Raw genomic sequence first — 11,500 nt, 5'->3', positions numbered from 1 at the left:
ATCTGGAAGGTAGGTGGGGGCAAGACAGGGACTTCCAGGCCTCAGTGCATGGAGGTGACCCCAGGTGGGGACACGACTCTCTGGGAGGGCCCAAGAAGTCCAGCCTCATGCCTCAGGCCTCTGTTCTGAGGTGCTCTGGGCTCCTGGACTTGAGTTGTGTTTTGTGCTTGGGGACAGCCTTGCTCTCAGGCCTCGGTGTCCCCCACATGTACTCGGAGACAGTGGGTCAGCTGATCTATGAGCGCCTTCTAGCTCTGAGGTAATCTGGGTCATCGGGTCTCATAGATTTTCTTACACTTACCCGTCATTCCCTCCCACTCCTCACAGGGAGGCCTTTGAGGGGCTACCCCCTCCTCAGAAGTCACCCAGGCACAAGACTACCGCCCTTTGTCTACTCAAATCCTCTGTTCCTTGGAGACTCACTCTAGAACGCTGCCTCTTCCAGGAAGCCTCCCTGTTCATCCTAGGCCCCGAACTTGGTAGAAAACAGACACACAGACAGGTCCCTTCTCATATCTACTGTCTGTCCCAACTGCAAAGCCCCCCAAGGCGGGGCGATAACTGGGTGTTCCAGACAAGACAAGGCGGAGAGGCTGGTGGCTCCCATCTGTCCCGGTGTCCTCGCCAGGGTTCGGGAGGCTCCCTGGGCCTCACCTGAAGTGGAGGTTCTTGAATGTGAAGTGGGTTTCCACGATGCCAGTGGTTTTGACCCTGGTTCGGAGGATATCCTGCTCGGTGGGCTGGTAGTCGGCGGCCCCGATCCGATCCAGGCTGTCCAGGTAGCTGGGGATGGCAACACACAGGGGCCCTGGAACAAGCCAGCCCGGCCCTGGCCAGCGCCCCCTGGGGGCCAACCATGGAAGCGATGGCGCCCCCCCACCCCTCACCCCCCATCCAGGGGCCGGTGTTGGGGGCAGAGAGTGGGAGGTGCCCACGGAGGAGGGGAAGCTTACTTAAGTCCTGGCCTCACATTCTCAAAGAGCCTCTCACTGAGTCAAGGGCTGTGTGTGTAGTTCCAGATGCATTTAGAGAAGCTCAAACTCTTTTTCTTTTTTTAAAAAAAAAAAAAATTTTTTTAACGTTTATTTATTTTTGAGACAGAGAGAGACAGAGCATGAACAGAGGAGGGGCAGAGAGAGAACGAGACACAGAATCTGAAACAGGCCCCAGGCTCTGAGCTGTCAGCCCAGAGCCCGACGCGGGGCTCGAACTCACGGACCGTGAGATCATGACCTGAGCCGAAGTCGGACGCTTAAACGACCGAGCCACCCAGGCGCCCCTAGAGAAGCTCAAACTCTTACATGAGACCGTTTGTAGTGCTGTTTTGTCATGTCTTCCTCTTAAAATAATAGTGGCCAATAGTTACGTTTGACTCTTTACATTGTGATCGGGTTTCATCCTTAGTTTTCCTGAGTTCAATGTACCACTTTATCGATTAGAAAACCAACGGTCAACAAAGCCAAGTACCTTGCCCAGCCGTGCGCCCGGGCTCGAAGGCAGACATCTAGCGCCAGGTCCACCTCTTAACAGTACTCTAGAGTGCTTCCGGAAGGCCCTCTGGGCATCCGCCCACCTTTCCAGCCTTGCTCAGAGTCTACCGGGGCATCTGCCGCACCTTCCCATTGGTGCCCTTGGAAGGGAGGCTCAGAGGTCACACAGCTGGGCAGGGTGCTGGGCCTTGCGGGCCGCGTCTTTGGCATCGGGGCTCTCTTTTCTATCACCACTCGCTCTGGAGACAGACCAGGCCTTTGCATTTTACCCGCCCAGGCCGAGCACCCAGAAGGGCTTTGGGGGTCTGTATGGGTCAGGCCTGAACCCAAAGTTGGGGTGGGAGCTGGAAAACCAGGAATGAGGGAGGTGAGCCAGGCCTGAAGGCCATTCAGTGACCCACAAGGCTGGCTGGGCCATCCACCCCTTGTGCTGGGGGAGAAGCACACACAGCCCACAGGGGAGGAGCCCCGAGGGTCCAAGCCACAGGACGACGTGGGGTCCTGGGTTGCCAGTGGAAGGGGCTGTGCTTCATTAGCACCAGCCCTGGGACACGTGGGGACCAGCTCCTTGGCTTGAGGACGTTCATGGGGTTGCAGGGTGGGGCGGCTTCACCAATGAGGGTTTCTACTGGTAAACCAATAATCCAGGCCTGCCTCAAATCCTTGTGAGGATTTTCCCTAAGGAAATAAAACCGAATGCTGGGTTCCTAGGCAGAGGAGGCATAAGCTTGAAGTCACGCTGCAAAAAGGAGACACTGCTAGGCTTTGAGCCCGGGTGTGCCTGACCCCAGATACTGTGCTTTTAAACAGGCCTCCAGGCCTCCTCTCCTCTGTGGACGGAGGGGAGCAGCGGCCGCAGAGCAGACCTGGAGGCTCTGGCTGCCTCACTGTATCCTCGCCGGGCCCATGGGGGCGTCTGGGCTCTGGGCTCAGCCTGGAGGAGCTCGTCCCAGCCCTTCCCAATCCTCTGGGCATGGCCCTCCCCCCACTCCCCTGGCCTCTGCTCAGGAGCCACGCTGGTTTTGAAATGACCCTCGTTCTGTTGTCTCCAGCTGGACACCAGGGCTGCGAGCCTCTAGTCTTGGCCCCCCCGCCCCAGCCGGGAAACCTCCTTTAGACAGAAAATCTGGCCCTCCGTCTCTGTGCTGGCCGAGCCTCGCCCAGGGAGGTGGCCAAGGGAGAGGCCTGCTGTATACTCCACCTACCCATTGTCCCGGGTGCTGGGAGGAGACCACAAGCAAGACCAACACAGTCCTGCCTTCCTGGAGCCTACGTGTGTGTGCGTGCGCATGTGAGATAATTAACAGCTAAGTAAGGTACAGAGCATATCAGGAGGAAAGACTCAGACGGCTGGTAAGGAGGAGGTCTGTGGAGGGCTGCTATCGGACAGAGGGTGGCTGGGGAAGGCAGGATGACACTGGAGTGGAGACTGAGGGAGCCGGCTCGTGCAGAGGCCGTCCTGCGGTGGAGGAGGAGCCTGGGACACAGACACGGGACAGGGGTGGGGAGGTCGGAGGCACGTGTGGCAGGAGAAGGGCTGTGGGACTGGAGTGGGGTGACGGAGGCAAGGGCGGGGCACGGCTGGTAGGCCCGTGAAGTGACTCTAGGCACCTCGGCTTTCACTCTGAGTAGGACAGGAAGCCTCTGGAAGGTTCTGATGCAGAGTGTTGGAATAATGGCTCTGGTGCCGTAAGGAGAGCAGATCGGGAGGGAGGAGTAGGGACACCTGTCGGGAGGTTGTTGAAGCCGTGCAGGGGAGAGAGGCTGTGGCAGGTCACACCACAGTGGCAGCTATGCAGGGGCCTGGGGGAGGGTGGGGTGTGGGACGCAGAGCCCATAAAAGCCGCCTCCTCACGGTGTGACAAAGCTGCACTCGGTGGGAGGAAGAACAGAGGCAGAGCAGGTCTGGGGTGGTTGGGAGCCAGGAGTCAGTGGGCACGTATGAATTTGAGATGTGCTGAGGTGTCCAAATGGACACCGAGTAGGCTGAACTCGGGAGGGAGGGCTGGGCTGGTGACATAAATGAGATCTGTCCGGGTGTGTGAGGAATTCAGGGCGACGAGGCTGGAGATCACCCAGGCACTCTGCATAGACTGGAAGAGGTTCAAGGACTCCAGTGAGGGCACAGGCGGAGGGCGGGGAGGTGACAGAGAAAGGGTGGCAGGCAAGGAAGCCTGAGGCACCACCCCCTCCCTGGGGGCACTGTGAGGAGTGGGCTCCAGGAGGCAGTCAAGAGCCCGAGCAGTCTTAGCAGGGGTGTGGGAGCACAGCCTGAGGGGTGGGCTCCCGAGAGAGGCAGGAGAAAAAACAGTCCTAACCAAACCATGGAACTGGCTTGTACAGCCCCTGCTTGGACGGGTGCTCAGATTTCTGGGCTTCTGGGGCCTGTCTCAGGATCGGTCAGAGGCGCAAAGGGAGAGTCTGCTCTGTTCACAGAGGCCTGGGTGCAGGGAGACAGTGAGAGCCTGCACAGGAGCCTGGCCACACCAGCCCTGGTATCCTCACCTGCAAGTGAGGTGACCGGGCTGGGGACCTAGTGACAGGCTCTGGGCCTTGGGGAGCCACTCACACCATCCCCCTGGAATTGTGCCCTGAGGTGGCCCAGTGGGGCTCCCTCTCCCTCTGTCACAACAAACCCACTGTTAACTGTTTTCATATGTCGCACCCAGGATTCAGTCAGAAGAGGAGATCTGGCTGCTAAAACCACAACAGCAAAGCCACACCCTGGACCAGGAAGTGTTTAAGCCCTTCTGAACCTGACTGCTGTGGGTCCCTGCCCTTGCCTGCCCTGGGACCCTGTTCCAGAGACAAACACGCAGAGAGAAGGCTGATTTCCTCAGCTGACTTGGGGAGTTGACAAATACTGACTCAAGTTTCTTATTTAAAGTAATGAAAGTAACCACCAGAAGATCCACAAATAATGCCCTAACTAGCAAAACACTGGAAGCAGGGAAGAGACATGGAAGACAGGCAGGTTGGAGGGTCAGGTTTTCCTGGACAACACTGGGACAAAGAAATGGAAATACTTAAAAGTTGGAGGGGGACAGGCTTGGGAGAATTTACTATTACTTTTATACCTCTCTATACTGTTAAACTTTTTTTTTTTTTTTGCAATGAATTCATGTTACAATTCAATGGACAACAACTTAAGTGGAGAGCACAATTGAGGGCATCAAGGGGAGTGGGGGATGGGAAGTCCCTGGACTTGGGCCCAGCAGGGGCAGGGAAGGGGAGAAGGAAGCAGGACTCTCTCCCCACTGGAACGTCTTAGGAGGAAGACCCAGATCTATTGGAGGAGTGACCTGAGTGTGGACACAAACCCCTGGGCTCGCACCCTGGCCCACCAATGTGTCCCTGGGGGTTCATCCGGGCCTGGGGCCTGGGTCCCTACCACCTGGGGCTCACGGGGCCTAGCACTTACCCAGTAGACAGTCTAAGTGTGCAGAAATGGGAGATGCTTTGGCCTTACTCAAGTCCCTAGTTGGGCCAACAGATACGGCCCAATGTCCATCAGCAGCTGCCATTTTCTGGGCCCCAGCTTCTGCTATGTAGCAGGGTTTCTCAGTCTCAGCACTGTTGACATTTGGGGCCAGATAATTCCTTGCTATGGAGGTCTGTCTTGTGCACCATAGGATGTTCAGCGGCATCCCTGGCCTCTGCCCACTAGATGCCAGGAACACCACCCTAGTCAGAACAATCAAGACTGTCCCCAGACATTGCCAAAGGTCTCCTGGGGGCAGAGTGGTCCTGGAAGAGCAGCAGGGGTGAGGATGGCTGGATCAGTTCAGTGTCGGAGCGCACACGGCCTAAGATCGTGGGTTTAAGCCCAGGGGCTCCCACTGACAACCTGGGCACAAGGCTGCAAAAGTGGGGTGTCGTCCCAACATCTCCAGGACAGAAGACATGTTCCCAACCGGTGTGGACCATTCCCAGGGGTGTGGAGCCTCCAATCTAGGGACCAAGGGCATGTAACCCCAGGGAAGCCTGAAGTGACAAAGCTGCTCTCACAGGAAGAGACCTCCCATCCCCACCCCACCAACCCTGCAGGCCACTTTCTCGGCCTCTCCTGTCTTCCCCTTCCAGCGCTCTCTGGCTGTCACTGAGCCTCCTCCCTCTCCTTCCCTTTCCTTCTCTCTTCTCTTCTCTAACACACTATCAAAGGATGTCTTCCATTATTTCCTTATTTTTAATTTTAAAGATAGAGGAATGGAAAGTTTGCCTCAAATGAAACAAAATGCCATCATGTAAATTATTTTCTGCCTCCATGGCTCTCGATTTGTACTTATGGGGTCCGGGCTTCTCCAGGGGGGGAAAAATGGTCGTTCTCCTAAAGACCTTCCTTCTGGAGTGCCAAGCTCTGCCCTCTGGGAGCCCCCGCGGTTAGCGGTCTCTTGTGTCCTCCACCTCCCTGGCCTCGTCCTCATCCAGGGGGTGGGAGAAGCCCTTTCCCACTCCTTCCTGACGCCTCTCCTGACACCCGAGACAGAACATCTCACGGCACTTCTGACCTCAGCCACGGACCCCCCCTGGCCGCCGTCCCCATCCCCTTCCACGCTCACATCGGCGCCCCGCTGGCGGCCTCCCCAGGCCCGAGACACTCACTATTTGGCGGAATCGTTGAGCTGATACTCCCGAGACCTGTTGAAGCATTCCTGGATTCCTGAGTCACCCCAGAGCCGCATCATGGCCGAGAGCAGTTCTGCGGAGAAGGGCTCGGTGTCTTCCATCCGACTCACCACATCACACACCATCTTGGCGTCGGCCTGTGAGGGGAGATGATGGTGGCTCTGAGGCTTCGGTGGGGCCAGAGCCCCGGCCGGGCACCTGCCGGGGCCCCGGGACAGCGGCTCAGCCCTCAGCCCGCTCAGGAGACGTGAGCCACCAGACACAATCTGGACACAGTCCTGTGTCCGAGGCCCCGGGGGGGGGAGTGGACTCTCCAGAGAGTCGGAGGCTGTTGGAGAAGTCCCAGCACCTCACCATCCCCAGTACCTCGTGCACACATGTAGCACTTAACAGTTTACAAAGGACGCTACAGGGCACACTCCCTCTCTGCTCAGAATTTCACAAGCACCTCATGAAGGAGCGGCGGGAGACCGCGTTAAAGGGCCTGGGTCTTCACCCCTGCCCATGTGCATGCCCTTTGCCTGTGTCTCTGCGGTCCCTGCCCCCTGGAGGTAGAGTGGATTTCCTCTGTGCCTGACTGTGAGTGGCTGTGGGACAGGGTCCAGCCCTTCAGAGGCCTTGCGTGGTCCCACCTGTCCCACTGGGCCTCCGCCCAGGCTCTCCTGGTCACTCCAGGAAGAGGATCAGGGACGCGCGGAGCACAGCTGAGCCGCTCTGGGGTCTCTGATCCCCAGCGGAAGCCCTGCCTCATGAAGGGAAAGAATTGCCATTGTAAGTGACTGAGTTAGGGAAAGTTTGTTAGTACTATTGTGTGGCGATAACTAGTCACGGTGTTACTATTCCCATTGTATAGGTCAGGAAACTGAGGGCCAGAGAGGGGAAGGCACTCGCCTATGCTCACAAGAGGAAAGTGCCAGAGCTGGGACTCAAGATCAGGAGTGTCCGACCCCAAGGCCAGCCTCCGTGAGGAGACCCACATGTGCCGAGAGCAGCTGCTGACTGACCGTGGCACCTCTGATGGCAGTCGGTGCCTGGAGCAGGGGGCACACCAAGGGTGACAGGCATTAACCAGAAAGGTCTGCGACAGAGCCTTGCTCGGATCACTTTCCTGACCCAACAGCGGGAGACAGCCACCGTGTGGCCCCTCTGGCCCGCGATACCCCAGAGGGCTCTGAAGAACAACTCTGCCCCGTGGCTGCTGCCTGCCCCGGGTCCCTGGCTCTTCGTAGGTGCTGTAATGGCCTAGCGCTGGGTGGCATTCCAGCGGTGGGGAGAGAGGTGTGGCTGGGAGTGCAGGGCCAGGCGAGGAGTGGGCGTGGCCGCACGCTGGACCCCTCGTGTTCAGAAGCCCACAGTCCCTCGGGGCCCAGGCCAGCTTCCCGGGCAGGTCATGGGCCTAGGAAGGCAGGTGTGGGAAGCTGAGGCCAGGAGCGGGTGAACGGGTGAACGGGGGCTGGCAGGCACAGGCCCTGCTCTGGGCCGGCTGTGTTCTTTCCTTGGGATTTTTCGGTAGGGCGAGCCTAAGGGGCTGCGCCCCCAGAGTCAGTGGTGTCACCAAGACCCGTGTCCCACTCGCGGAGAAGCCCCTAAGCATGAGGCTACCAGAAAGAAGCAGGAAGCCATGGTGTTCAGGCCCCCTCATCCTCTCCGCAGCCTGGCCCCTCATACATCCCAGGCCCCAGACAAGACGTAGAGCACGGACAGGGGCAGCTCCAGGGAGCTGAGTGGGTGCAGGGCAGAGTGGGCCCCGCTGTATGCGTCAGCACCCCTGGGACCCCTCTTCCAGCTGCCTTTCCCCCAGTTTCAGCGTGCACGGGCTGGAGCCCATGGTAAGGCTGAGCCCTTGCTGGGGGTTGGGAGTGGGGTGCCCCAGGCCTGCCATATCCTTGACCTCCTGGGTTCTCTGGCGTCGGGTTTTCTATTCATGGGCATGGTAATCATCACTAGCCCGTCACTCTACTCTCAAGTCCTTTCAACACCCAGTCCTCCGACTGAGCTAGAGGAAACACAGACTACTTCATCCGTGGCATGTGGTTCAAGAAGTGAGGGAAACTGCTGGAAATCTGCAGGTGTCCCTTGGGGTGGGAGAGACACAAAGGAAATGAGGTTAGCACCTGGGCACTGCATGGCTGACAAAAGATTCTGCACAAAAGGTATGCGGGGCCAAAGCCTTCTGTGGAGACTTTCCAGAACTGAGCTATGTAGCGAGGTAGCTATTTATGTGTCAGAGGCCCGTCTACTGCAGAAGGTAGATGGGAAAGTTCCGGCGGCCATCTACCCTGGGAAGCAAGCTACAGTTGGCCTGCAGGCTAGCAGGCCAGGCCAGGCCACAGTGCTCCCTAGGGTTCCCGTCCCAAAGACCCCAGGCTTCGGATTCCCGAGTCACCCATGGTGGACAAGGAGGGCTGCCCGCCAAGAGGGGCAGGACTGTGTTGGAGAGGCATCTCTGCAGCATCTGAGCCTCCCCCGGGACATCGACCTGGAAAGCTGGCCCTGGCGCCTGGGTGATGGGCACCCCGGGCAGGCAGTGACTCAGGCAGGGTGGGTGAGCAGGGGTGCTGCCTCCACCTGGGGCTAAAAAGAGGTCTATGAAACAGGGGCCAACACGCTGATGCTGCTCCCGAGTGCCTGGTGACCTTGGGAAATCTCGGTCTCCCTCAGCTCCCCGTGTGCCGTCTGTCCTATTTGTGGAATGAGGCTGGGGAACCTGGCCAGAGTGCTCCCAGCTTCCTCTGGTGGGCCTCACCTTCGTGGTTTCTGCCCGATCTGTGAGAAGGGAGTCAGGATGGGGTTGGGGGGGAGGGGTGGGGGTCAGGCGAGACTCTGCTGGGTGAGAGACACCCTCTGATCTGAGTGCCTTGGAGCTGCACCCCGCGAGGTGTGGTCTATAAACCGCTCTGAACCCTCGGTTGCCCCACCCGTGTCCTGGAGTCTGGCAGCATAGGGCACAGCTCGGGAAGGCTGGAACAGGTGGCATGCTGGGGGTTCTCCAGGGGATAGCCCAGGGTCTGGAGCCGTCGTCCCAGTTCCATCTCCTCCCCGAGGGGTGGTGGTCGGTGGGGGGGGGGGGGTCCTGTGCTGGCAGCACCCTCGACCTGCCCTTGCTGTTTCTCCCCCCAGCTCAGCGTCTGGCCCCACCACTGGCCCAGCTCCTCAGACTCAGCCTAGGTGTCACGCTTGGTTCCGCTGCTGCCCTTCCACGTCCCGTGTCCCGCCGGCTTTTCCGGCAGAGCTGTTTTCAGCCAGACCACTTCTCCCCGTCTCCTCATGCACCCGTACCTCCCTGGGTCCCAGCAAGCACCGTCTTTCTCCTCCCAGCTGCCCTCAGTCCCCTCCCAAGCACTCCCTGCCTCCTTCTCCTCTCTCTGGTCTGTTCCTCACACGGCAGCCAGCAGGAGGCTGTTAGTTTCCTCCTGACATAAAGTCTCCCCTTAGAAAAAGAACCGAACGCACTGACATCCAAGTAAAAGTGTGCATTTCCTAACTTCGCTGGCAGCTCGGTGTGACCCAGTGACAAGTTCTACCCAATGAGACATAAACCAAAGGGGAGTACCCTATTTATGTCTGTGTGTACGTATGTATGTATGTATGTATTTATTATTTTAGAGAGAGAAAGCAAGCGAATAGGGATGAGGGACAGAGGGTGAGACAGACAGAATCCCAAGTAGGCTCCATGTTCAGCAGAGAGCCTGACATGAGGCTTGATCCCAGGACCCAATCAAGAGTCGGTTGCTCAGCCGACTGAGCCACTGGGGCACCCCCAAGGATGTCCTTTTTAAAGGGAAGTTGTACCCTTTTCTCGCACTTCCTCCTTCCTGAAGCTGGAACTTAGATGTGATGGCTGGAGCTCTAGCAGCCAACTTGGATCGTGAAGACAAAGTCTATACCCTAGGGATAGTAGAACAGCGATATGAAAACAGCCTAGGTCCTTGATAACTCTGTAGGCACCCCATGCCTTCTGGATTTTCTTTTTTAATTTAAAATTAATTTATTACTGAGGCGCCTGGGTGGCTCGGTCAGTTAAGCATCCGACTTCGGCTCAGGTCATGATCTCACGGTTCGTTGGGTTGGACCCTCTGCGTTGGGCTCTGTGCTGACAGCTCAGAGCCTGGAGTCTGCTTCAGATTCTGTATCTCCCTCTTTCTCTCCCCCTCCCGTTTGCTCTCTCTCTCTCTCAAAGATAAACAAACATTAAAAAGTATATTAAAAAATAAAATAAATTTATTATTGAAATCATTATTTTCCAGAGCTCAGATATTCACAATCAAACCTAATCCGAATGAGTACAATAACTCTCCCTGTTGAGACTCTTTCACTGGGCTCTCATCAGGCCTAAATTCCAAACTCATTACCTTGGCTTCCAAGCCCCCACCCACCCCTGCGTTCCAATCTCCTCCCACCCTTCATGGGACTCTCTCATGGGGCTCCAAACACACAGCCCTTCTTTCTGCTGCCCAGGTAAACCGGGGTCATCCCACCTCACGGACCTGTGCCTGGGCTCCTCCCATCTCAAAGGTCACTTCCTCAGGAAAGCCCTCCTCGATGCCCCCAGGCGGAGTGTATTCCCACAGCGCACCGACCACACATGTCACAGCTGGTGTCACAGGTGCCTGTTCCTCAGGGCAGGGGGTTTCCTGATTTTTCACAGTACCCCAGGTCTCACACCGTACTTTGTACAGAGCTGGCGCTCAGCAACATTTGTGGAACGAACGGGCCCTTGGCATTTTATCGGGCACAGCCCCAATTTCTCACTCCCTCCTCTCTAAGTTCCCCAACTCTTCTCATCTCATTGATTTCACCAATATTTATAGCTAATTTAATCATCACAGTAACTGCAGGTCACCACCCCATTTAACAGATGGAGAGACGGAGGTTCTGAGGTGAGGGAACGGGCCCGAGCCCATGCAGCTAGTAAGTAGGACAGCTTGGAGCCAAGGTCAACCTTCTCTACTGGCTTCTAGTCAACAGCCTCTTTACCTGAGGCCCGAGCCGAGGACTGGCTCATCCCAGCCCAGCCCCCTGAACAAATGGGAAGGAGATGGGTAAGAAGGAAGGGTACGAAGGGTCAGGCTTGGAAGGGGAGGAGGGACCTTGCCAATTTGCTCTGGGGCACTGTGGAGGGTGCGAGGCTGGGCCTAGCCCTGTGGGTGCCAAGCCTAACAGCAATTAACAGAGCCAGGGAAGGCCCTTGTCCCTTTGTCTGCCTGTCTTCCGGGGCCCAGGGGATGGTGCTCACACTGGGCCCGACCTTCCCATCCAGGTCTCCTCCTGGGCCAGTAGCGGGAATGTTTTCCAGCACCTCTGCCTCTGCTATAGTCCCCACGGTGCTGTCACCTCTTGCCACAGAATGCCCGGCTGTCTAGGCAATAGGAAGTATGACAAAC

The 11,500-nt window shown here is 57.5% G+C and overlaps 1 protein-coding gene across 3 annotated transcripts in view; it reads right to left on the bottom strand.

Annotated features, from left to right (window-relative positions):
• The window catches only part of GNAO1 (G protein subunit alpha o1), a 170,271-nt gene that overhangs the window by 19,622 nt on the left and 139,149 nt on the right, over positions 1-11,500 (bottom strand). For all 3 annotated transcript variants that reach the window (XM_058706792.1, XM_058706794.1, XM_058706791.1), the window contains exons 4-5: positions 6,093-6,253; positions 655-783 (exon numbers count right to left, since the gene is read on the bottom strand). In XM_058706792.1, the coding sequence (XP_058562775.1) occupies positions 655-783; positions 6,093-6,253 (290 nt within the window). The remainder of the gene's footprint in view (positions 1-654; positions 784-6,092; positions 6,254-11,500) is intronic.

This window comes from Neofelis nebulosa, chromosome 17, assembly GCF_028018385.1.
Source record: "Neofelis nebulosa isolate mNeoNeb1 chromosome 17, mNeoNeb1.pri, whole genome shotgun sequence".
In the NCBI taxonomy this organism is placed as follows: Eukaryota; Metazoa; Chordata; class Mammalia; order Carnivora; family Felidae; genus Neofelis; species Neofelis nebulosa.
This window is presented reverse-complemented; position numbering and strand designations above follow the sequence as displayed.